Source organism: Serinus canaria, chromosome 22 (assembly GCF_022539315.1).
Source record: "Serinus canaria isolate serCan28SL12 chromosome 22, serCan2020, whole genome shotgun sequence".
Classification (NCBI taxonomy): Eukaryota; Metazoa; Chordata; class Aves; order Passeriformes; family Fringillidae; genus Serinus; species Serinus canaria.
Genome location: NC_066335.1, coordinates 4,309,374 through 4,336,477, shown reverse-complemented (window position 1 = coordinate 4,336,477; position 27,104 = coordinate 4,309,374). Strand labels below are relative to the sequence as shown.

At 46.7% G+C, this 27,104-nt stretch overlaps 1 protein-coding gene across 2 annotated transcripts in view; it reads right to left on the bottom strand.

The window, feature by feature from the left end:
* Positions 1-1,459: 1,459 nt before the first annotated feature.
* The window catches only part of DPYSL2 (dihydropyrimidinase like 2), a 52,162-nt gene continuing 26,517 nt past the window's right edge, over positions 1,460-27,104 (bottom strand). For both annotated transcript variants that reach the window (XM_018922711.3, XM_009097715.4), the window contains exons 4-14: positions 21,428-21,592; positions 20,582-20,643; positions 19,442-19,522; positions 18,515-18,583; positions 14,466-14,586; positions 11,193-11,349; positions 10,892-11,033; positions 10,535-10,705; positions 7,307-7,486; positions 5,234-5,399; positions 1,460-4,257 (exon numbers count right to left, since the gene is read on the bottom strand). In XM_018922711.3, coding sequence (XP_018778256.1) covers positions 4,166-4,257; positions 5,234-5,399; positions 7,307-7,486; positions 10,535-10,705; positions 10,892-11,033; positions 11,193-11,349; positions 14,466-14,586; positions 18,515-18,583; positions 19,442-19,522; positions 20,582-20,643; positions 21,428-21,592 — 1,406 coding nt within the window. In that variant the 3' untranslated portion in view covers positions 1,460-4,165. The remainder of the gene's footprint in view (positions 4,258-5,233; positions 5,400-7,306; positions 7,487-10,534; positions 10,706-10,891; positions 11,034-11,192; positions 11,350-14,465; positions 14,587-18,514; positions 18,584-19,441; positions 19,523-20,581; positions 20,644-21,427; positions 21,593-27,104) is intronic.

Genomic DNA, 27,104 nt, shown 5'->3' with positions numbered 1-27,104 from the left:
ATCTATTTTATTTCTTCTCCTCTCAGCCACAGAATACTCCACCGATGTCAAGGTCAGATTAAATCTAATTTGGGCTTTACACAATGGGCCAGCAGAGAACCAAATTAGCACCTATTAACACATTGTGGGCTGCTAGATCGGGAATTACCTGGATTAAGGGGCTGACCAAATAAAACTATTCCTGTGCTCCTGTGCAGCACCAAATCAGGGCTGCCCCACTGACCTGAATAGCTTCCAGAGCTTGCTCCCTGCCTCGGTGCCACAGCACATGTGGGATCTAGATCTGGCTACTGGCAATTCTTCCTGACCTCAAAACCTTCTCTACTTACTCTGCCAGTTCCAACAGCTTCCCTGAGTTCCTGACATTTCCTCAGGAAGAGGTTTCTTTCGTTCCAGTTCAGGTGCTGGAGGAAACAATTAATGATAGAATAAAACCAAATGGAAGCTCTGCAGGTATGTGTTAACCGAGTACCAGATGAATACATCTTTCACAGGGATATTATGGTTGGGATTAGCTGATGAATCTTACATGCAGCTACCCACCAACACTGCTCCATGGGACCTGATTGCACAGATAGTAATATTTAATTTATGATGCCAGTAGCCAAATAGCAGCATGTCACTGGTGCCAGAGCCAGGATCCTCATGCTAACCAGAAGACTCCTTACCAGGGGATGACCATTGACCCCTTCACAGAATAAGGAAAAGCCACTCTCTGGGGTGCCAGGTTAAAAGTTGTGTGGAGGAAGCTCAATGCATTTCACAGAGTGCCCCAACACTTGCATTTGTTCAGATGAGGAACAAAGTCAGTCACAAACTTCAGCTGTGCTCAGATTTGGAGGAAGATCCACCAGAGGGCTGAGCTGGTGTAGGAATGCAGGATCCAACATTCTGAGCAGCTGACAGGGATGCTTGTCCCCGTGACAGTGAAATCCAAGCACCACCACCCCAAGTTCCACTGCTGTATTTCCTGTAAATCCCAAGCACCACCACCCCAAGTTCCACTGAAGTTGTTCCAGCCAGCTCCAACTCTCCCCTCTCAGCTGCTATTTACGACTGTGCTTTTCTCCCCATTCCTTGGCTGGCAGAAGGTCCAAGCAGATCCACACTGGAGGGCTGAGAGCTATGCCGATACTTTTAGGGGCTTTTGCTCACATTCCAGCAGTGACCCATGCAATGCAGAGCCAGCATTTTTCAGGCAACTGTCTCTGCTTTGCCAAATGCTGTTTTAAACAAAGTGCCCTCAGTTGCAGCTCACTTTCTCCAGAGGAAATGACTCCGTGACCCATCAATTCATCTTTACCATCACCATGGGAGTTCCTCTCCAGCTCTGCCCCTGCTCATCTCCACATCAGCCCACCCCGGCCTGGTTTTCAGGGCTGTTTGTCCCTGCTGAAAGCAACAGCCCAGAATGCAGTGACACACAACATGCAGCACCTTGAGACACAGGTGCACCAACTGAAACAACAACATTTTGTCTTTATTAGGAGTTCCCATGGTAATATAACACAGAGGTCTTAAGGAATAAAACACAAGACGTGGGATTGGGATGGGGGTTGTTTTTGCGATTGAGACAATGGTCAAATATCAGTACTCCTCTTTGTCTACACACATGATCAGCTTTAGCACTTACAGCTCCTTCACTCATGGTTCACAATCACAAATCCAAGGGTTAAATCCAGCTAGTATTAAATCCTACTTTTTTCTTTTATTATTTTTAGAGCTTCAAGTCACTGCGGTTAATTAATTAATTAAGTCATCATCTTTTTTTTAAGCATTTACATATGACATTCATTAAACAGACACAAAGCGGACAAGCTCTCACAGAAAAAACATGCTTACATAGCCTGCAAAAAACTTTTTTTTGTGATTTTTTTTCTTTCCTGTTCAAGAACAAATTAAAATTTAACAAGTTATCATGAGTCAGTGAAGAAAAAAAAAAAGGAAGACTTAAGTGAATACTGAAGAGCCGCAAGTGTTTCGTAGAATTGAAACCGATCCACAATTCTTTTTTTTTTTCCCCAACGCGTTCAAATTGATTTTAACATAGAGGTGACAAAGAAAAAAATTTAAAAATGAAAATAGCTGCAATATATATATTAAGTTCATGGATTACTTAACAAACAAAGTGCAAACTCTTTATGCAAAACTAGAAAACCCAGGAGTTGAACCTAAATGCAAAATGCGTGGAGGAATATGGCAAAGTTTTTCTTAACTTTCGTGTTCAAAGGGGCCTAAGGAGTTTAGGTGCTGCAGCTGGGAGGGTTGGGTAGCTAAGTAGCTTCCAGACACTTTGCAAATCCCAGCATTGACACCTCATAACAACAAATTTGGTACTCATTTCTTGAAAGCCTTCATATATATATATATAGGTTTTTTTCTAAAAGAACCTGTAAACACCATTTAAGAAAATACAACTATGGAAAAACAAGGTTGATGGAGGTGGCAAAGCACAAAGAGGAGAGGGAGCAGAAGATCAGCCAAGCACTAGGGCAGGCAGACAGTGGAGGCAACACTGTGGTAATAAAAGCTCTCTGTGCTAAGACAAGTCCTCGGGACTGCTGAGCCCTCCAGCTCTGCCTAAGTGGGGATCTGATGGTGCAGGTTTATCATCCATGTCCCAAAACCAAGAAGCCTCCAGTCCCAGGACTACCAGACCTTCAATCCCAGAGGGTGGTTAAACACCCAGACCCTGCTGGCTGCCCCAAAGCTGAAGCATTCCTTTAAGGACCACTGATGGTGTCTCAAATCCTAGGGATGTGAGGCTGGGTGGGGAACAGCCAAGCCTTCCCATGGGGATGTGCAGGATTCCTGCAGGGCTGGGTAGCTGTGACATTCGTACAAGAGATTCTCAGCTGCTGGGAACCCAGCCAGCTCCCAGTTGCAGCAGCTGGGCCTGGACTGGAATTGCCACAGGTGCTCAGCATACACTCCCTGACTGCCCTTTGAGAGCTAAAGATAAACTCTCAAAGCTTTAAATAAGCTCTCCTTGATGGCCAGGGAGGGAGTTTCTGCTACAAAAACCTTTCAAGCAATGTGTTGCTCTTTGCCCACAGCTCCCTGTCCATCCACACCCACCTTCAGGGACAGAAGAAAAACTAACTGCTACAAACTCTTCCAGATACTCCATCCCAGCAGTTTAGATGGTGTCCAGCTCCTCTGTTTGCACCAGCTCAAGACCTGATGGACTCAAGATCCTATGGACCTGCTCCATGTCCTTACTGCAGCTACGTGACAAGAAATGGCTGAAAAATGCAACTAAGGGACACCTGAAGAACCAGGGTGGCAGTGGCAGTGACACTGGCGGGAGTCTGTGACTTGGATGAGGTTTGGGAAGAACAGGGAGAGTCCCAGTTCTCAGATAAGGCTTCGTAAACACAATGATACAGACATATTGAAAACACACACACAAACATTAAAAAAAAAGTTTCCTCAAGGACCTAATTTGCAGCAAAATCCAGAAGAAAAAAAGAAACCAAGGAAAAACCAATTGAACAGAATGGAAGTCCCCAAGGATTCTGGCTCAGCCACTAGCTGTGGTGATGTTCTCTGCAATTCCTAGTGCTGGGTCCTGTTTCTCTCTCCTGGCAGCATCCAGTGACCCCAGCACTGGTGGTGAAAAATGGCCACAGACAGGCTGGGATTCCTGTCCCTTCGTGCTTGCCTAGCTAATTCTGTTGGAACACAGAATCCTACAGAATATCCAGTTTAAAACCTTTGAACTACTCATCTGCTTGACATTAAAAAAAAAAAGCTTTTTCTATGCATTTATGTTTATATCTTTCTTTTTGTGTGTGTGTGTGTGTCTTGAAGGCAGCTCCTGGGAAATTCACTTTATCCTTCCTTTAGTAAAAGAAAGATGCTGAATAGGACAGAGACCATGTATCTCAAATACCCTCTTTACATTTACTCTTTCATGTCAGAGGTGTCAAAACACGGTTTATTTCTTTAAATGTGTAAGGGGCTGGGGGGGAGGGGGGGAAGTGCGAGGGGTTAGTGAAGATGAGGAAGGAACCTGAGGGGACTGAAAGAGGTGCTTTTACTTCAGCCCCTCCCCACACTGGGTGCCCGCAGTAACTGTCACAGGCTCTAAAAGAATCATAAAGGGTCTCCAGGTGCCCCGGTCCCCCCGGGTGTACCCGGTGGGCACAGGAGGGTTTGGTCCTTAGCCCAAGCTGGTGATGTTGGCACGGCCACCTGGCGGGGCCACAATGCGCTGGGTCGTGCGGCGTGGGATGTTGTCATCAATCTGTGCCCCTGTGGGAGAGAGAGGAGGAGTCACCAACTCTGCTAGCATTTAAAATCCATGTGGGTGTGGCACTTTGATGCTGCCTTAATGGTTGGATTTGCTCTTAGGCAGCTTTTCCAGCCTAAACCATTCTGTGATTCTCATTTGGAGGAAAAGCCTTCACTGGCCTGCACTGCCTTAATTCTGCTGAAAACTGTTCTGCCCTGAGCACCTGAAGTACCCTGCAAAGGTAAGAGTTGGATGAATGATTATCCCTTAGCCAGCTTTCCTATCCCATTCTATAGTCCACCCTTCCTGCAACTGGAGCACCAGCTGAGAAATCAAATCTTCCACATCCCAGATCCACGGCTCTCAGCTGGCAAGTTCTCCTGAAGTTTGTGTTATCTTAAAAAATAAGGGGTTTTTGCTATAGCCTCTTAAAACCAGAAATTTCCCATTTCTAAACACAGCTGGAATGGTCTCAAGCTGAAGAAGGGCAGACTTAGATGAGATATTGGGAAGAAATTCCTCCCTGTGAGGGTGTGAAGGGGCTGGGGTGAAATTCGCAGAAGGATTGTGGCTGCCCCATGCCTGGAAGTGTCAAAGACCAGGTTGGATGCAGCTTGGAGCAACCTGGAATAGTGGAAGATGTCCCTGCCCATGGCAGGGGGTGGGAATGAATGGGCTTTAAGGTCTCTTCCCACCCAGACTATTCCAGGATTCTGTAATCTGCCCTCTCCAGACAGCCAGCCGAGGACTGAGCCCAGAATACATTGGAGAGCTCGGGATTCATGTGACATCATGAGAAGAAGCAGGAATTTGGGACAGCTCTTGTACTACTCTTCCTCCTCCCTAAAGAGAAAAGCTCACAGCTAAAATCCCCCCACAGCCTCTCTCATTCCATCCCTATCCCAGCAGAATGAACTCAGAGCATGAGAGCACAATCCAGCCGCGATTTCAGTGCAATAAATCACTCAGCAGTCAATCATTCCCAAAATCACATACCAGACAAGCTGAACCCAGACTGGTGCAGGTTCCTCACGGGCGGTGCCTGCTGTTTGGCAGGAGAAGTCTTGGCTGAGGACGCTGGTGTGACCGTTTTGGGTGTCACCGACACCTCACAGACTGGGCCGTCGTAGAGGCCTCGGGGCACGCCCCGCAGCTCAGCCAGCTGCAGGGAGAGAGGGCAACACTGCCTCAAAACACAGCTACAGCACAACCTTAAAACACAGCTACAATACAGCCCAACAGCTACCCAGATGTGGCTCAGCCAGTGACACACACTTCGGGATTGTTTGCTGGTAGGAGAATTTGAAAGCACACAGCATCTCCTCTGTACTCATCCCTGGGGAGCTGCTCTCTATCTTTATTTATTTTGTATCTATTTTACATCTATATTATATCCAAATCTATATCTATATATCTCTATCTTTATATCTGTATTATATCTACATCTATATCATGTCTATTTCTATTTAATACCTAGCTCTATATCTGTATTATATCTATATCCATTTTATATCTCTATTATATCATATCTATATGTTTATATCTATATCTGTATTGTATCTACATCTATTCCTATTTTATATCCATATCTATATAAATCTAGCAATATAAAACATATCTGTGTCTTTGCCCAACCCAAACAGTTTTGCAGCAAACAACTATTTTCCTACAAGCTAAAACCAATGTTTGTGCAGCTCAACACCTTCCATGACGGAGAGTTTAGGTGCTCTGAGTCCCTGGGCACCCAAAGGCTCCTTGGCAATATGGACTTGGCTGCTCTGCACTCCCAAAAACCCCCACTTTTGGATCATCCTTGCTGTGCAGTACTGTGAGTTGGGAACAGCATACGTTCCTATTCTGGCTCTAGATTTTTGTGCAGGACAAGAAGCCTGCTAATTAGTATGTGACATGGAATGTGCTGTGGCTCCAGCCAGTCTGTCCCCTGCCCCAAAGGTGCTTTCCTTTAATGATCCCAGCCTACCTGCCACTGGATTAAAGGCTACTGACAGGTCTCAAATGCACCTTATTACTCATCCCCAAAAAGCCAAGCAGTGCTGAGACTAGCAGGGCAGCCCAGAGGAGCCAGACTGGCTTCAGTGACCAGCCCTGGAGCTGCCGATTGGGGTAAATGCAATTATTCCAGTTGAGATGCCGCCCAATTGGATTTATAGGTCAGACATGTATTTCTGTGGGAGGACACAGCAGAAACCTGGGATCTGTTCTCCATGGGGCTAAATTATGCTAGGTTGTAATTTTGATAACTTGCAATTTCTTCAAAAGAACAATCAAAGAAAGACGATTTGTGAGGAGTAGGAGGATCACTGGTGGCCAGCAAAACCAACAAAAGTTGTCCAGGAGAGGGCAACACTTCAAACAGCAAAATAATTTCTCCCCAGAAATTATTTCATCTATAAATAAACTCCTTCAATTCTCAGCAACTGAGTTCAGTGTCATCTCCCCTGTCAGGCAAATTCAGGCATATCAAAAGACAGGTTCAGTTTTGAATGGGTGCATTTTACAGAATCACTTTCCAACTATTTTAGCCTTTTAAAAATAGAACATTGTTCCTTTTAAGCAGTCTGTAGGCTGTGCCTGTGACTCACTAGTCACCAGACAAGAGCATCTGATCGTATCTGGCAGAAGGGAAAGCAGCATAACATATGTGTAACAATAAATTACAATTCTAAATTGCTGCTGAGAGTTTTGATATATAAATGCTAATGATAACCTCTCCTGGGACCTCTGGACCTCTGTGAAAGGAGTAACCTGGTGGGTTCTGGGTAGTTTGACTCATGGCAAAATTCGAGGGTTCCTGGACACATTTTCAGTTTGGCTGTCCTCAGACAGAGGAAAAATTAAAACCTGCAGAAAACCCAAGCTCAATCCAAAGAATATTCCTGTAATGACTTGAGTGAACAGCAAAAATGAAAGAAGAATGAGACAAATGTGGCTCCCATCCAGGGAACAGCAGTGTGGCCTGAGCCAGAGGACAGCATCTGTTTTCCAGCCACTTTAACTCCGTGTTGTCAGAGGGAGAGAACAAATGTGCAGCCAAGCATTGACACTCACCCTGCTCCTTGCTTTGATTCGCTTGTACACGAAGTCAGGGAAGGGTTTCCTGGGGATGTATCTCCCAGAGCCCTCCGTGACGTGGAGATTCCCATCCTCCAGCACGATCTTGCCCTGGCTGATCACCACCAGGGGAGACCCACGGCACTCCATGCCCTCGAAGATATTGTACTCCAGAGACTGCAATGAGAAAACCAGCACATAAGGCAAACATATTCACCCAGCAGAACTCGCTGAGCTTTAATTAGCAATCACTGACCATGCTAATTGCCAAAATTTTAAGGACAGATGGAAGCAAACTCAACAGTGTTTGCCTGAGCTGTATTTGCTGTGATTTAATAAAGGCTGCTCTTAATTATCAGTCTAACTTTAGGGGTTTATTAATGAAAAATTTCCATTGAAATAAGGTTCATAAAGAATCCCAGAATGGTTTGGGCTGTAAGGGACTCTAAGTTTATCCCATTCCACCCCCTGCCATGGGTTGGGACACTTTCCACTAGATCCAGTTGCTCCAAGCTGCATCCAACCTGGCCTTTGACACTTCCAAGGATGGAGCAGCCACAGCTTCTCTGAGGAAGAGAAAAAACAATTTCAAATGAGAGCGTCCCTTTTTAAATATATTTAGGCACCTATGTGTGTGGAGCTGGGGGCAGATTTAGGAGCCACAGAAAGCTTTATGTGAGTTTCCTACTAAAAAGAATAATTCTGAAAAATCTGTATTTCAAACCAGTGTTTTGGTCAATGGGTCAGGGACCAGGACAATCTTATTTTATTTTAATGGGATTACTCATCCTCAATTAACTGGATTGGAAACATCACACCATGGAAAAAAGGCAAGTTTGAAAGAAATCACTGCAAATGTGAAACATCCTGGAATGAGATACACTGCAACCATGTTATTTGGGGACTGTTGCTCTAGTGACCATCTCTGAGTCAAATGCAGGTCTTTTTTACCGAGTTAATGATGGAGTTTGTCCTTGAAGTGTATTGTAAGTATGGGCAGGCCTGAGTGCAGCTTTGCAATTAGCCAGACCAGTGGTTAAACCGAGTCTGAATCAGGTCCAGCCTGAAAAAAACTGGGGTAGTAAAGGGGGAGGCTCGGTCAGGAGCTTATGGATTAGGCTACTTCCAAGAACAACACCACCTCCCTCTCCAGCTCCTGATGTTTCCTTGCCAGAGAGTGGCAAGAGCATTGCGAATTCTTGGAAAATATCTGTAAGTTGCTCGAACATTTCAAAAAGGAGCAATCGTTAAGGCCACATAATCAGAGGGTGTTCCTGTGCATGACTGTCAAGGGGCCTTTTGTTTTCTGCTTGGCCAAACCAGAATATCTGGACTCCAAGGGCATCACTTGTATCAGTTTCTCCTCTAACACAAGGCATGGTGAGACCCAAAAAATTACAGACTTTCAGAATCATTAAGGTTGGAAAAGAGCTCCGAGGTCACTGAGTCCAAGCTGCGCCTGATTCCCACCTTGTCAGTGGCCCAGAGCACTGAGTGCCGTGTCCAGACTGCCTTCCTTGGACACCTCCAAGGGACTCCAGGGAGTCCAAACCTCCCTGGGCAGCCTCTTCCCATGTCTAATCCCTCTTTCATGGAGAAATTCCTCCTGATGTAGCTTCAGGTGTGACGCCAGGTACAACAGGCGAAGCAATGACAGGGGACGAGGTCAGAGATGTGTTTGTAAGCAAACAAGCTGTGATTGCTCAGCTTTCCAAACTCTTGGGAATGAGAGCCCTTCATCCTCAATGCTCTTGGCACAGCTTAAGGGTGCAGCCTTTAGCCACAGCTGAATGCTGGGGCCTCTGACACACTGTCAGGGTTTTGGGGGACCTGTAGCTCTCAGCAGACAAAAATACTTCTGAATGGAGCTTGTTTTCCTTCGTCTTGCCCAGATCCATGGCAAAATCATGGAAGCAATCCTGACTGCACTTGGGCATATCCACAAAAGAGAAAGTCTATGAGTTCTGTGTCAGGAAACTGAAAGAGCCCAGTTCATTTCCCAAAGACAACAGCCACTAAATAGAAATGACTTTCAAGCACTCCACCCAAACTACTTCCAGCTCTCTGAGCTATTCATAAGTACAAGCCCAGGTTCAGACCATGAATTCTGGCACCTAAAAGCAGCGAGTCCCTGGGTTCCCTCTTCTTAAGTCATTCCTCTCCAGATTGGAAGGAGTCTGGAAGCACCTCTAAGGTGACTGAAGTGACCAGACTCCTAGAATTCCTCTGTCAGAAACCTAAGCAGAGGCAAGATGAAGTGACCAATTCTGACAAAGAGTTAAGTCACAGGGAAGTGAACCAAACCTTTAAAAAAAATAATGTTTCCTTTGTGAATGTGCCCGGGGATCCAAGTGTGGAAGAAAATTTTCCTCCTTCAGCTCCAGAGTGAATGAAAGCATTCATGGGGAAAAAGAACAAGCAGGTTTTTTTTTCCAGGGAAAGATTCCATAGGTTCATGGTCAGCAGCGAAACACGCTGTCAACAAATGCAAACAGTGGATGCTTTCTCTGAGACAGGGCTTGAATGTCACAGGGAGACTCTAGCCAGGCCCCTGCACTGGAACCATTCTGCAGATTCCCATAGGCTGTGACAGCTTGGTAACTGCAGGGGCCAGGTAAGGCATGGGACCCAGCAAAGGTGTCCCTAGGAGTGCCACCACTGCAGAAGCTAACAGCAACAAGCTGCAGAAGAGCTTAGGGAAAGGTCTGGTTGTTTTGGGTACTGCCCTTTGCCAGCTAATGTGGGAGTGACCACCAGGAAAATCCTGACTCCACACACATGTGCCAGATCAGCAGGTGGTATAAATCCACTCAGACCCTGGATCCGGGCCAGATTTCCAGAAAAACTGTTCATGAACTGATAACACTTCAGTGAAAAGGGGCAGTTCCCATTCCCACCACTGGCAAGCCTGGATGTCATAAACGACACATTGTCCTAAGAGGCCTTTGCATATTTTAGTGGATTTAAAGAGCTTTCTGTGGGCTCAGATGTATGCACCCAACACTCAGGAAGAGCAGACGTGCTCCCTGTTCCAGGGGGAATCCACGTGATTTCAGATGGACTCGTCCTGGTCACACAACTGAGCTCCAGAGTGAGACCAGAGAGGGCTTCAGGCACAGGGAAAATGAGCCCTGAGTTGTCACAAGCTCCCGTGGCTGGCAGCACAGCCTGGCACTGAGGAAGAGAGGAGGAAAGGAAGTAGGAAATGGTAGGGAACATCCTTACTATGTTGTGAGTCTTGGCAGAGATTGTCTTGACGCTGTCAGGATCCCAGATGACCAGGTCAGCGTCAGAGCCCACGGCGATGCGGCCCTTCCGCGGGTACAGGTTGAAGATTTTGGCTGCGTTTGTGCTGGTCACAGCCACAAACTGGTTCTCGTCCATCTTGCCAGTCACCTGGGGGGACACCACAGGAGTAAATGCATGAGCCAGTTAAGAGCTGGCAGTGCAGCAGATTCCCAAGGACCTCCACAGGGGTAAAAACACCAAGTGGAAGGACCATGACAAGAAAATAACACATTCCTGCAGCTCCTTCCACTCTCAATGTCCAGCTGAAATGAACCCATGACAGGTGTGACCTACCACAGCCTTATCCCAGATGATGGACATCCTCTCCTCAGTGCCATTGGTTCCTTCAGGGATCAGGGTGAAGTTGTCCTTCCCAACAGCTTTCTGAGCAGTGTTGAAGGTGCAGTGGGCACTGCCAGTTACTTGGAGGTCTCCACTGGAAGAAAAACAAAAGGTATTCAAGATATTTTACTGCAACAGGAATGCTCCTGAAGGTAAAATAGCTTTTTGCTTGCTGGTAGCAACATCCCTTATTTTATCATCCATTTCCTCATGATGAATCACATGTTGTTTGAACACAGAAAGCTCTACTCACCAGGACAGTAGTGAGTTGAGAAAATCAGGAGTGGTCGGGTCAGGACTCAGTGGTGGGGATGTAACAAAAGCTGCTGCCTTTGCCCAGTTCTTGCTCCAGTAATGGGATCCATCAGTGCCCAGGCTGGCTGTGATGGGCTCTCCATACACCACGGTGCCTGTGGGACAGGGACACACATAAACTTTCTGTGAACACCAAGGAAGGTGCACTTCCAGCCTGGCTTCCTGGCAGAAAGCATCCTCCTGGGAAAGGACACGTGCAGCAGGGCTGCCTGGTACTTCTTCTGAAGCATTAAATAAAGATATTGCTACTGACCAGAGCTGGGAGCAGCAAAATGCATACAACCCTTTACACAACTGCAGAGGTTGGCACTGATTAATTGTTCTTGAAATGATTACTGTAAAGATTCATTTTATTGTTTTTATTCATTTTATTATTTATTTATTTATCCTGAGCCAAGAACTTTGGAAGAACCTGAGAGCAACTGTAAGGGAGTGAGAAGTGTGATCTAGAAGAGATGTGCAAGAAAAAGAATTTTAAAAAGAGTTTTTATAAATTATAGTATGAATTAAAGACCTTCTAACAAGGCCAGGTTTCTTGGAGTAGGGTCTGTGCATAGACCAGGTGGGAGAAAACTCCTAGCAGGAAAGTTTTTCTGCATACAAAGAAAACCCATCACAGGGGAAATATCAGAGTTGCTCGTTCACAAACACAATGCAAGGGAACTCTGTGATCCCCTCAAGGCACACAGCAAATCTGTGGCAGAACTGGGAAATGAAACTGCATCTCCTGACTCTGTCCAGTGTGCTCACCATCAGTGCATCCTTCCTCCTCATTAACATTTTTGGAACCACATGAAGGAACAGCAGATGCTTAAGGCCAGGATACTCTGCAAGCTGGGACATACCAGTACCATCTGCACTCCAAGCAGATGCTGCAACTTCAAAAGCAGCACGAGCTGCAGTCCCAGGGATCTGCTTACCAAATGCAACCTTGCCAAAATCTGCTCTGTGCCCACACACCTGCCTCCCCAAGCACTTCATGGGTTTGGATCTGCCTACCAAAGACGTGGGCAGCTGAGATGCCAACCCTAAATACTTCAGTCAGGAAATATGGGCAGAGGGACAACCAGAGCTGGTCAGCAGGGTCTCACACCACACCATGCAGAGTGAAAAGACAGGATATTTCTTCCACTATATGGCCAGAGCTACTGTTACATCTCTGGGGTCTCAAGACAGCTGGGGAAGAGCCTACTAGCTGAGGCAGAACGATGATTAACTGGCTCCATGCTGTTACCAGGACCTGCTGACGCAGGAAGTCCAGGAACAGCCTTTGCTAGAGAGTTTCCAGGAGCAGAGGAAGAAGCTCCCTGACATCACTAGCTACAAATAGGGTTCTGAAATCAAAACAAGGCCAAACACATGCTGGCTATTAATGGGAGGCCTCTTGTGGTCCAGCACATTGGGGATATTGTTCTGCAAGGAGTGATGTTTTCGGGTCCCAGATCTGCCAGCGACAGAGTCTGCAGGGAATCTCCTCCATACAAAAGCCACTGGGAACTGGCTTTAAATAATGTCTGTTCTTTGCCATTTAGCCAATCAATCCTTGGACTGATTGTTTTTGCCTTGGATAGTCTTCAGTTATGTTTCCTCTATTGTTTGGGAGGGCAAGACCAGTGCGTGTGGCCCTTCTCGGTTACTGCGCAGCATTTAACTTGAGTTATTTGAATAAAGGAGCAGAGGATGGGGCACCATTTATACCCCAAATTCTCTTTATAAGGAGAAAACACATTTTGAATGAAAACTGTGTGTTCTGGCTCGCTCAGGAGACTGACTGAAGTGATGCCTGTGGATCATTCATCTGAGACAATCCCAGCACCTTTCACAGGCAGGGTAACATCCACCCAAGCCAAGTTATGTTTTATGGCTTTCTGTGATCCAGGTGTGTAGTCCCTCATGCCAAAGCCTCACTCCACTTGCAACTGGTGGTCTCAGGACACTGAGTACAGTAAGAAGGTGTTTCTATTGGTGCTCCACCTTTGTGAGGCACACACCTTCAATATTTTTATCTGGAAAAGAGAAGAGAGACTTCCCTGGCTCTCAGGATACAACTGCACTACGACATCAAGTTCTTTCCTGGGAGGATGCAGCATGCAGCCACATTGCTAGGTCAATACATCTTCCTTCAGGATGATCCCCTCTGACGGAGCTGGGAGAGAAAGATTTATTCCAAACGGCTTGAGCTGCTTTCACAGACAGCCTTGAAAATCAGTCCTCCTCATCAATTCCTTTTACAGGAATCACAGGACCAAAATACTCCCGAGCTGATGCACAAACACCAACCTGTTTGCTGGAAATCAGCTCCTCTCACACCAAACTCCCAGACAGAAAGTTGCGGTACAGAAAGTGATGTCATTTGTATACCCATCCAGGCTTATTTAGGCTGCAGAAAATTAAATCCAAGCCTTGTGAGGAAAGAAGGGGGTAAATCATCCCTCCTGGTTACTCACCCAACCTAAGCAGCTTTAAATAGAAGTGAAAGGTTTAGTCACAGGATGAAGCAGCAGACAGCACTCACTCAGTGGGCAACCCTGACTCCTTGAGGGCCAGGCAACAGGGGCAGGGCTTGGGGGAAGCTCCTTCATCCCTCAGAGCAGTTCAGCTCCCTCACAAGCCTCAGTCAGAGAGGAGAGACACGAGCAGCAACATCCACAGCAGATCTGCTTCTTGCAGCCCCCCCAGGCAGAGTTATCAGAGTCAGTCACAATTCCCTAACCCAACCCAGCCTGCTGATTCTCATCCCTGCACGGATGTCAGGCTATGAGTTACACCACATGGAAAGCATCTATTCTACTAGCAAGAAGCACAGCAGGCAGCTGGAACTGGTGAGCCTTTTTGGCTACTCCAGCTAAATACAACAGGGCTTGTGAGTCAGGAACTCCATCAGGAATCAGTGCTGACCCCAGGAAGCGCGGCAGAAAGCACCAAGGGAAAACCAAAGCAGCTGGAACGAGGACCCAGTTGTAGTCTCCAGGGGAATTCTCTACATGGAGAGAGCATGGAATGACTCTGTGATATCATGAAGGCACATGGCTTGGTGGGGGAGGATGAGTGTGAATAGACAAGTTCAGGACTGAGCAAAACAAGCAGCTCTTGGCTCTGACCCAACCACTGAATCCTTGTGTGCTGGAAATGAAAAAGAAACCTTTCCTGTAGGGATGAAGCTGATGTTGGCAGGAGCTAAAGTGCATGAGCTAAGGAGGAAATAACTTACCCTTTTTCCTGGCTTGAGCAATGACTTCAGCAGCACTTTTGCTCATCACCTTGGTGATGTACAGGGGACAGTTGGTCTGGTTGGCAATGGTTATTGCCCGGTTCACAGCCTCTGCCTCCACCTGAGAAACAGAGGCAGCAGCAGGTCAGGGACACCCAAGAGCACCCCACTCATCCTCAGAAATCACGGACCCTGCTCTCCCAGAAAACAAGGAGCAACAAGGCATTTCCCACCTCTGTGCCTGAAAAGGCACAGTGTAATCATAGCACTTAAATGACATCAAGCTGCAGTTCCCTCTCATTACCACCTTTTCTCCCAGGCCTCTTCAGAGCCCCTCTGCCCGAACTAAAACAACACTCCAGGTGCTCAGGGTCTGAATGATTCAGCCCCTTCTTTAACCTAGACAAAAATAAGCAACTAAATGTTGACTCAACAGACCTGCTCCTGCTCCAGCCCACGCAGAAGGGAGATGCTGCACCACGTACTCTGGTAGACCACGTTTGCAAACAAGCCTCCTAAATTGTACCCTCCACTACAATCTCCGGCTTGGGATCTGACAGAGTGTGAACTACCCCATAAATGAACTGCTTTTTCTTGCATGTGTACAGAGAATTAACCTCAGCCAAGCTGAGGGTCAGGTTGTAACTGCAGCCTCAGCATGATGGGCATCGCTCTGATTTTATGGATCACACGTCCTAATCAAAGGATCCAGGGACAGATTGAGCAGCTAGGTGATGCTTACTGTGCCTGCTGCCAGCAATGCCACAGACATTTTCCAAGTGAACAACAGAGGAAACAAACCCAGAGCAATCCCCACCAGATTCTCCAATGCAAGAGGCTCCCAGAACCTCTCCCATGGACTCTGGTTGGTGGCGTTGGCACACACTCAGCACTTGTGAAAATCTGCTCTGCAGTGACTGATCACAGCCCAAGTGCCTCAAATCATCAGCACCTGTCCCAGAATACATTGCCCAGGCAGGTTGTGTCTCATTCCTGGAAGTGTCCAAGGCCAGGTTGGATGAGGCTCAGAGCATCCTGGAATAGTGGAAGGTGTCCCTGCCTCTGGCAGGAGTGGGACTGAGTGGGCTTTGAGGTCCTTTCCAACCCAAATCCCTCTGGGATTCTGTGACTGCAGGCTCTCAACACTGTGCTTGGAGGAAAAGAACCACCAGCTTAGGGAACCATGGCCAGGCTGATGTCCAAGTGTCCTAAACAACTCTGCTCATGCCAGCAATGCCACCACTTGCACCCATGCCCTCTTTGCAGCCAGAATGCTCAAGGAAAACAACAGCCGGAGTTTTTACAGCAAACCAGCCCCCCAGAGTCAGTGGGGTTCTTTCTGGGACCCAAAGGGTTACAGCCCCAGGTAATGGATGCTCACAAGGGGGTATTTTCTCACCCAGATGCCCCAGACATATGGGAAAGGCTGTGAGGGAGGGTTTTGTCCAGGATGTTGGACCCGAAGTGTCACAGCCAGCACCACTCACAAAGGCTGAAAGGAGGAGCCAAGAAAAGCCCAGTTGTCCCTCCTGAGAGACAAGGGGAGGACTCAGACAGGCCAGAGCTTCCAGGCCATGGCCTCCCTTTGCAAACTCCTCACTAGAGTGGGTCTGTGCACAGCTCTGCCTCTGCAGCACCTAGGAACCACATTTCCACCCCATGCCTCAGTTTCCCTTCAGGCAGAGATGAAACAACACACACCTCCAGACTTTTGGGCAGAAGGCGTTTGAGCAGCTGTGAAGCAGCAGGAGAATATTTTCTGAACAAGGCTGCTGAATTCCTGCCTTGTGCCCAGATGCTATGGTGACAGGCATATAATAACCCAACAAGTAGTCCAAAGAGGAATGTTTGCAATTACCAGGACGCATTAGAAGCCCTAGCACAGCAGTTCTCGTGGAAAAAAAACAAAACAAAACAAAACAAAACAAAACAAAAAGACATTTCCTGGAGCATTTCAACTGCTTGTGCTTCCAGCATTTTTGTGGCTGAAATAAAAACAAAAATATGATGGATTGCTCTGAAAAGTCATCACAGAATGAACTGAGCTGTGAGGGGGATAGTTTTCCAGAAAGTGATGGGTAAGGCTGACTTGGGATGGTGCTATCTTAACCCAGGCCCTGTTTTCTGGCTGGAATAATGTGCTGAACACTGAGGTGAGCAAAGCTAAACCCCTGAGTCAGCAGTGAAACTTAAGCCTCAATCTGAGCCTCCTGCCAGCCTGGGAATTCAGATGTGTGCACTCCAAGACACAAGTGCATGTGGCCAGCCCCTGAATGCTTCACTCTGATGTATTCTACCTGAAATGAGTAGGAGTTTTGAGTTAATAAATGTTTTAGATTTGCTCAGCAACTCCTGCTGGTTTGCTGTAGATGGAGTTCTGAATGACAGAGCTGTCCAGTCAGATGCCAACCATCCTTAGGACAGGCTTTGCATTCCCTGAAGGACAGCAGGAAAAGACAATTCTAGTGTCAACAGCACCCCAGAGAGATAAAACAAATATCCATTTTGCTGAAGTCAACAGGAATTAGGGATCTGCTGCCACCCTTGGAATCTGGCCTCTATCAGCAGCCAGCCCAAGGGGAGCTGGATGTTTTTAAAAGCACAGAGTCACTCCCTCGCTGCAGAAAGGGGGAGGAGGGAAGCAGATGACATCGTTTCCTGCTCTGTTTCCTATGACTTTCAAGGCGGAGAATGTTGGACCAAATGCTTCCCAAGCCTGGGCAGAGCACAGCTGAGTTCAGCTGCACAGAGACTGCCCCATATGACATCAGGGAGAGGCTTCACTGAGCCTCATCTGCAGCAGCCACATGTCCTCAGGCTGCCTTTTTCCTCCCTGCACTGAGGTAGAGCACAGTCCTGCACAGATTAACAATCCGTCCACACCTGGAACCACACAACTCACACTTTAAAGCTCCTGCTCCATGAAGGATGAGCTCTTAAACAGCCAGACACAACTTGGCTGGTTTGATGTCCAGACCCTTTAAGGCAAGAGCAGCATTCCTTTGAAAACAAATTGAACTCCACGAAGTGTCGCACTAGCATCTGTTCCCATTCCCCTGATGCAGACCAAAAAATATGTTAAAAAACCACAAATTGGATGAGTGACTGGAAAGCTCAGTGCAAAGTGTTTGCTCACAATTTCAGGAAGCAAAAGATTCCAGCTCTGGGAGCCACACACAGATTCTGTGTTCTGTGGGGATTCACTTACAAGTGGAGCTTTTTTTTTTTTCCCCCAGGCAACAGAATGATTTATGTTCCTACTGAACTGCCTCTGGATCCTGTTTGTCAGAATCCAGGGGAGGAAATGCAGAGTAAACATGAGGGGCATGTGTGGATGATCTCACAGCCCCAGCTCCCAGCTGCCGCATCTGGAAGGCAGCAAAGTCCCAGGATCTTGGAGGAACAAAAAGAGCTGCTTGTACAGAACAGATGAACCCCACAAACCTGGAATGCCACGGTGAGGTGTTCGGCTTAGAGACAGTGAAGGACTGCGAGTGAAGAATGCAATGGGAACCAACCTCAAAGGCAAAGTTTCAAGGCTCTTTAAAACTTCTGGGATTTATTTCAAAGGCTTAGAGGGATTGGAGTACTCATCCCTAGAGAAATCAATGGGGAAATATGAAGGGTAACTAGATAAAAGTGCTGCGCTAAGGTCTGAGCATGATGTCCTCTCTCTGGTACATATTTTCTGTGCCTTCAGCAAACCACTTCATCCATTGCTGTAAAAACCCTCACCCCATTGGTAAAATTTCATCAGAATATCAAATATCGCAGTAATGGAAGCTATGGAAGTACCTAAAACAATGTTAGGATTTGGGCATATATTAAAAAATTCTGCTAATTCACTGGAGGTCTGACAAAATAATGACTGAGAGAAGCCCAAGATACTAGACCTAGAAAGGACAGTAGCAAAATTCCACCAACATAACCCCAAATGCAGAAAAATCCTGTTTCCAGCCACATTCATCCCAACCTGAAGTACTTAAAGGCAATGCAGAGATGTTACAAATTGGAGAGGGGAGTAAATGCAAAGGCAGGGGAGTTCTCACCTCTTCAGGTCTGCTCAACACATGCCCTTCAGGGCCTGTGATCCCCAGCTCCAGGATCCTTTGCTGCTCCTAAGGCAGAAAAGAAAAAAAGAGCAGGGATGAGATTTAAAGCAAAGGGGAATTTTTCTTGCAGTACACACAGCTATTGGAAAGGGGCATGAGTGAGATCCTGAGCATCTGTGCTGGCTAAAAATCACATGGGGCTTTGCCTAAGGGCCCTGCAAGAAAGTCCTGTCCAACTCCCCTTGCTGAGAATAACCAGAGCTCACAAAACCTTGCTGATTTGTTCACAGGAGGTCAAGGAAACCTTTTATTTGGATTCGCTTCACACTGGGCTCATAGCTCCTCGACTTTCAGCACTCATTTCCGTCTATAAAATCATCTTTAAGATGTGGCAAAATGATAACTCATGGAAAAGATTGTCCTGCAACTGGGCTCAAGGACTGGGGTGGGTTCTTGCCCAGCCAAAGAACACAGAAATCCCCTGGGTGCTTGAGACACAGTGTACAAAATGAGCTGGAGATAAGATTAAATTGAATACATTATTAACATTTCTCCCTTGCTGCTGTTTGAAGGATAAACAGACCCCAAACATCAGCACCCCATGTACTTATGAAGCTACATCCCTTCCCACTCCCTCTCTTCTTATTTCCTGCAGAACAATTTGTTCCACACAGTGACAGTCACACCCAGCTTTTCACTTTTGAGGAGAGAGGCAGAGATGCCCAATATCCACCCCAAACAGTAAGCTGCCACAAAAACCTATTTTATCAGCGTCAAAGGGTTTAAAAACTGCTGCACAGCCCCACTTACACCCTTGATATGCTCTCAAAAGCTTGGGTGGCTCTCAGTTTGCAAAGAAGGAGTCAGAATTTAAACCCCTGCCAGCATTTGAAGCCAGTAACTCAGAGAACAAACAGGCCATACCTCAGCAATGATGTCACCGTTCTCAGCATGCACTTGGGCTGTGGCGCCAATGTCCCGAATCACACTGAGGACCTCGTAAATCTGGGGGACAGATAACACACATCACAACAGGAACACACCTGTTGGGAAGGCCACACCCCAGATCCCCAGAGAAAACAGAATTTTGCAGAGGAGAAAAGAGAAAGAGAAGCACTAAGCAATATAAGATGTGGTTTGCTGGAGGGGTGCAAACCATTTTCATGCCTATCACTGAATTTCCCAATTCTATAGTTGGATGCTGCTGATGTGGCAAAGAAGGATTATCCAGTGGCAGGTTTGGAGTATGGGAGGAAGAAACAGCAACAACTCAAGCCCCACAGCTGGATGATTTTAAAGGACTTGCAGAGTTGTACCTGTTTGATGTCTCATTTACTGGTGCCTGGCACGAAAAACATCCCTTATATCTGAGTGGTGAGGGCATGTTCTCCATGGAAATCCAGTATCTGGAGGTAGGAGCAGTGTGATTTCCCACTCCAGCAGTGGAAACCAGTCTGAGAGGGCTCAGGTCCAGTAACCCCCAAATGGTGCCATCAATGTTCCCTCATCAAAATGTTTCCAGAGCCCTCAGAGATAACTCACACACCAACACTCCCAGGCATTCCTCTCCTCCCACACCTTCAAAAACATAAACTGCTCCTCTGAACAGCTAAATGTGACCAAATGTGCCCACCAGAACAGCAAACAGGCGGGCAATTAATTCTTTTCTGAGGTCCCAGTGATTCTACCACCAAAAAAACACCTCTGGACCAGGATCAGTTTTAGCTTCTAAAAGAATAATTATAATTAGCCCAGAGATCTCCCTGTCCTGCCCTGTGCAGAGGCATAAAGCAGCAATTCATAGAACTGCCACTGCTTCTAACCCAAAGGAGCTGGGAAAAAACCTCTGACCTCTCAAAATGAGAGTTTTACCATGGCTTCCTTCAGCCAAGCCTTTCAAGGTTGTTACATTTTCTTTTTAATTAAAAATATATTCTTCACAGCAAAGCTATGGGTGCTGCTACCAATCTCAGGTACTGTTACACTGTATAGAGTGTCAGATCCCAGGATATTGAATTTAAACACTAATTTGTGACAAATTAAACACAAAGCATTCCTTCCTACCTGAGAATCACTGAGCTGAAAGCGATCTTTGAAAGCCATGTACACCAAGAAGGAATTCACACCTGGGGGAAAGAGAGCACATTGCAGTAAAGCCATGAACTACAATCCCTAAATCAGCCCCCAGCAATAATTCCATGAATTCACTGTAGGAGGTTGAGTAACAAAATAAAAGCAAAAATGGACCTCACACAAAAACAGAGACTGGGCCTGCATGGCTGATCCCCCTCACCCTCCAAGGAGAACAATGGGAAATCTGTGTCTGTGACGTGTCCAAACTGACCCTGACTGATCCTAAGCTGGCTTTTCCTCTCCAGCCTTTGGAACCACTAAAAGTTCTCACCCAGCACGTGTGGGAAGTTCCCATTATGGCGAAAATGCTGGGTTTTGAAACTACAAACAGGATGGAAAATTACACCAGCCTGAGGACGAAATGCCAAGGGTAAATAAAGAGAGGGAAAACCTATGAGGTCATTTTACTCAGCTCTTCACTTTTAGCATCCAGAGCTGGATTGGTCCTCCTGGGGCTCCTATTTCCCTTGTTTACAGCACTTTAATGGCTCCAGGTATCATCAAGGGCACTGATGAACCCAAAGGACCTTCACTGAACACAGGAGCTGCTCTGCATGGGAAAAGCAGAAGATTCACCTCTGGAAAATCAGTGCTGCAACACCAGTGTACCCCAACCCCTGAGCCCTCTGCAATCCCAACTGCCCAAGCCTTCTCAAGGAGCCAGAATGGGCCTAAAGCAGCTTTATTGGGATATAAAAGTAAAATACTGCATGAGAGACACCCTAAATAATAGGGGATTCTGAAAAACAAGGAGGGGCAAGGCTTCCCTGAGCTTACCATGATCTTTAACTAGTGCTTCCATCTCCTCCTGGACACCTTTATGCCACTCAGTGATGTCCACGTGCAGGGAGTAGTCACAGCAGGATTTGCTGTCTGCCCACTCTCGCCACTGGTCGAACGCCGTCAGCAAACTGGTCCCAGGCTCGGGAACCACGTGGTCAACTGGGAACGACAACCAAAGCACTGGTAAATTGCTGGTGCAGAAGCTTTACTGGGTGCCCAGGACAGTAAGCACAGCTGTAGAGAGGCTGCTGCAAAATCAAGGCATCCTCTTTCCCCTTAAAATAGTTCTAAGTTTGCCATTTCTCAGTGGTTTCTGAAGAATGCAACCACGGAAGTCGATTATGGAGCAGCAGCTGAAAGAAAATGAGTTGTTATTACAGCCTGGTTACTACAGCTGGTGGTGCTACACATCCCAACCAGGAGCACCTTCCAGAAGAGGGGAAGAAGCAGGACCAACAATTTGTGGCTGCAGAGATCTCTCTGACACTGAGAAGGTCCTGCTGCCTCTGGCACCTGCTTAGTTTGATCCTCACAACAAATCCAGCAGCAACTGGATTCACAGGCAGCTGCAGGACAGCCTCAATGGGTGATGCAAGGGACCTGGATCTGAAGGCTCAGTGTTCCTGGTTTTTATTTCAGCACATGGAGTCTCGGAGATCCTCAAAAGACACAGTGAAATAAGAAAAAGCAAGTCAGCATCTCCAGTACTGAACTGAGAGAATAGGAAAAGCCTGTGTGATTTCGGGGGTCACAAACTGGGAAGCACTGCTGGGGAGGAGAGGGCCTGGCCTGATTCTACATTAAAATACATAGAAAAATAAAAAGTTGCTTTAATTATCAGCAGAGAAATCCCAGCAGCTTTTTTTTTTAACTTTATGGTGACAATCAGGGCTGCTCTAAGTCACAGCTGGGATGAGAGACAGAGCCCCTGGGTTCCACTCACCCCCAGGGCAGAACAAAGCATTGCTTTACCCCCACACAGACACAGCAGCCAAGATTTACTGGTTTTGCACTGCCTAAAGAACCAGATTCACACTGGAAAAGGCAGCCCAGCTCTCCTGAGCAGCCAGGAGCCTCAGTCCCCAAAGTCAGCAGAGACCTCTCAGCTGCCTGAGCTGTGCACACACTGCAGAAAGCCAAGAGCTCACCCAAAACAACATCCCTGCTGCAAAACTCTGCCCACCCTCTCCCTTTTGCAAAGGGAGACAGCTTAGAATATTTCTGCTTTCTAAGAGGCTTTTCCCCTGGAAAAATCACAGCAAGGCAAGGAACACAATATGCACATCCTTACTGCCTTGGCAGCTGCAGCTTCCATCAGCTCAGGGTGCAGGAGTGGCTGGGAGTCTCTGTCTTTGTTCCCCCCATTCCCATCACAGAAATCCGTGCTGTGAGTGAAAACTTGGAAATTTGCCTCTTGTCTGGCACCACACCAAGGATGTGCTTTTCACCACCACTGCAAAAAACAGCCTAAATATAAGCAGACAACAAACTGACCTGTTTTTAAAAAAATCATCCAATTTCTGTTCCATGATCTGCTACTTCCAGCCTGAATTGTTTCTTCGCCAGTACAGAGCCCTTGTTGTTCTGTCAAAGTTAATCTTTTTCTTAAGTAGAATGAACAACAAGGAGAAAAATAACATTCCCTTTGCTTTTCCAATGGGATGTGGAGAAAGCCCAGGTTTACACAAATGTCTAATTAAAAAGCCAAAAAAAAAGTCCATTTAATCTCTAACACATCACAGGAATAAATCCATCTCCACTTGAGACTAAAGGTGCCCTCAGAGCTCTGTCAGCTCCAAGATGATGGATGGGTTGTGGGCATTGGGAAATCGTGCCTGAAGGCACCAAGGAGTTAATACAGAGTCCTCAAAGCCCAGCACTGAGCCCCTGGGAGTGCTCTGGAGCTCCCAGGAATGACTGTGTTGTCAGGGATCAGAGCTTTATCACCACCTCACTTCATGCACTGCCCAAGGATGACAAATGGGATATTATGGAGGCAGTGGAACCAGGGGTAAGGGAGCTCTGTCAGCTCTCAGACAAAGCCAAACCACAGCTGGTGGCAATAAGAGTCAGGCATGGAAGTGCTGGTGCAAGTGTGCAGGAAAGTCAGCTCCAGGGGTTGGGAATATCTCCTGTGGCAGCACCCCTGAGCTCCCTAACAGCCAAATCACTCTCTAGCCCCTTTAAAACACAGCACACTTTTTCTCTACAGTAGCTCTGCCAGGCAAACTTCAGTGAACAACTACTTCCATTCACATGGAAGAACTCAGCAGGAAAGCAGCCTGAGAGTGCAAGGTAAGCGACAGCCTTTGCACCCTGGGACTGAATTGGTCTGAAGAGATTCAGGGGAAGGACCCAGCAGAGCACACCAAGAGACAGCCATGGTGACAGGGACATCCCTGGAGAGGGGCCCAAGAGCTGGGGTCCTGTACCTGACCCTGGGGCAGGAGGGAAGCTATGCTGCCACAGCAGAGCAAGCAGGAGCAGCGGATGCTGCACAAAAGGCATGGAGAAAGTGGATGTAATAGCAAACCCTGGTCTGGAGGAAACTCAGACATGAATGGCAGTCTGCTCGATTCTTCATCCTCTGTGCAATGGGAGGGGGCAACACATTGCAAGATCATGGCCTACATCCCCCCATGCAAGGGTGGGCTTTGGGGTGGACCAAATAAATAAAAATGAGCCCAGATCCTGGAAAGGAGAGTAGTCAAGGTTGACTCTTTATCTGCTCTTGAAAGGACTGAGCTCTGAAACTGCTTCTGCCTGTTGAGATGGCCAGACAGAAATGCAGCTCAGAGAAGCTTCTTCCTGCCCTCAGGCACAGCTCAAGAGCTCAGAGCAAGACAAAAAGCTTTTTCATTCAGGTCTCTGTGCTCCAGAGCAGCACAAGAAGCTGATGGAGGCTCCATCCCACCACATTCCCACAGCCCCAGGCTTCCAGGATGACCCCTGGGGATGATCTGTCCCAGGACCATGGACACAAGGGCTGACCTACCCCAGCTCACAGCAAATCTCCCTCCTGGAGAATTCCCAGGAGGCTTCCCATGGGAAAAGCAGCACTGTCCTGACCCCACAGTGCTCCTTCTCCCTGGGAACCCCATCCCACTGCCCCATCTTTCCTTCCATCACCTCGGGAACCAGGAATGTTCAATCCCTGGGTGACCCCACCCCTGCAGGGCACACTTAGGACAAACTGCAGTGACACAGGTTGTTGTCACCCCTTTATTCCCTCCACCACCACAGCCTTGATCTGTGTGCTTCCCAGCCCAGATGTTTTCTTCCTGTTGTTGATTTTTTGTGCTGTGCAAATTAATTCAGCTGCTTGAGGTCTGAGAAGGAAGTTGCCAGCTCATTTTTAAACTAAAAGCTTGTTCCAAAAACAAAACGGAGAGGAAAAAAAAAAAAAAAAAACCCAAAAAGAAAAGGAAAAGATAATGTAAGAATCACTTCACCAGTGCTGAAATCTTCAAAGAAGAAATAAATAGCTTTGTGGGCCTTGTAGAGGGTCCCTGAATCTGAGTGAAATTCAGGTCTAACCCCAACATTTCTCTTTATTTAACACACTCTCAACAAGGCACAGGGCAAAGCCAAGCTCAGGGTTACACTGGTTTCTCAGCTAAGAGCAGAAAACATTCTGTAGATTATTCTTTTAACCTTTTGAGCTGCAGAGCCCAAAATGCAGCAGCCCATGGCTGAGGGCAAACAAGGCTGTTACACCAGCAAAGGAACTTCCTCAAAAAAATTAGAAAAACTATTTTATACATTACAAGTATTCTAATTTTTCCCTTGTTAAACAATGACAGGATTCCAAAACACCTGGACAGTCTGTCTTTCTCTCAGACAATCCAAGCTCTAACCTCCCTCTGAGGGCAGTGAGAATTGAGCACCAGTGAACACAAATGCTCCAGCCCTAATCATCCAGACTCTAAATTACCCTTCCCATTCCTGGTTTGGCTCTCCTGTCATTACACACAGGCTTACAAGGTGCACCTGCTCCTGCTTCCCAGTGTTCCAGCTCCCACCCACCACCAGCCAGGGCTGTTTTCTTGCCTGCCCCGCTCAGCCCAGGGTCCTTAACTCCTCCTCGGGCAGATTAATCGGCTCAGGATTAAAGGCAGACAATGAGCTGAAGTGAGAGAACAACACTGGGTGATCCATGTGGCTCTTCTGCACCAAAGCCATCACCCAGCCACGCTGGAATATTCTGTATCTCATGGGCCAAACTGATTAGATGCTGGTGGGAAGATAACTGGGTGTGAAATGAAAGGGGAAGTAAAAACTTAGGGGAACGGATGAAATGCTCCAAGGCTGGGGAAAATAAAGCAGTGTTGTTTTAATGTAAGCAAGGAAAAATCATGGAAAAAAGGTTAGAAGTGCTAGCAGCACTTTATATTAAGTGCTAGAATAATCCATTATTAACACATCCTTATCATGTATTAACATAAAACCTGTACTTAAATCAGATCCCAGCACAATCCCGTTTTGAAGTTCAGATCGCTCCTACTGCATTTTTGCCCAATTCACAGAATCATGGAATACCCTGAGCTGGAAGGGACCCACACAGATCAAATCCAACAAGTGATTCCAGAAAGAGCAGCCTAAAAGCTGAACTACAGTTAAGGTTGGCTTGAAACACCTCCTTGTCTTCATCCAGCTGCTCCCAGACTTTAAAACCACTTCCACAGCCCACTGAAAATGGTGCCAATCTCAGCTTTAAACGGTCGCTTTAGGAAATGTTGCATCACATCTTGGCTCCCTTTTCCAAACTCAGGGGCTTTCTGCTCCTGAAGAGCTTTCCTGGAGCAGAGTGGTACCTACACCCTGAGCAAGAAGGGAGATGGGCAAGAGGGATCCAGCACAGAAGGCGGGGGAATTACCCAACAGCCTGCAGGATGCTCTGAGACCAGAGTCAGAAAAATCCCCATATGATCTCTTTTTGGCACTTGGAATCTCTCTCAAATTAAAAAAAAAAAATGTAGATGAAGAGCAATGCGTTTATATTTTTGACCCCTTGCTAAACTCCAGAGAATTTATTGCTTCAGAGAGAGAGCTGGATCTAGCTCTTTGCCTCACCTTGAAACCAAACTCTGCTTTTGGGATGGATGTGCTCATGGGTGGGGATTAATGGCTTTTATAGCTTCCTGGCATTGTGGCATGTGCATTTTTTTTTATTTTTTTGCATCCGGCCTCAGTTGAGCAAGCCTTGGCTTGCAAACAACCCATTCCTGGAGCTTCTATTAATAGCCCATGCTTCCAGCTTTCCACTGGAAAGGATTTTTTTCAACTGGTTTAATTAAATGTCATCCAAAGCACGCATGAAAATTTTCTGGGGCTTCAGCTCATGAATGCCACTACCAGAAAGGAGAAAAACTGTTTGAAATGTACAATATAAACATGAGTTAGGGTCAGATGTTACCAAATTGTGTATGTACTAAAAACCACGTATTCAGGGCTCCAGTTGCTATTACGGACTGCAGTTTTATACATTATTTCTTGCTCCTACCAGCACTAAATGTGCCTATTGTTTAAGAGGGGTTTATAAGGTGAAAATCCTTAACATTTAAGCTTAACTGTTAGCAGGCAGATCTCCCCTACCCAAAAATTTAAATAGCAGCTTGATCACTATAAACACATCTGCCTTTTTAATACTACTTAATCCCCACAGCAACGG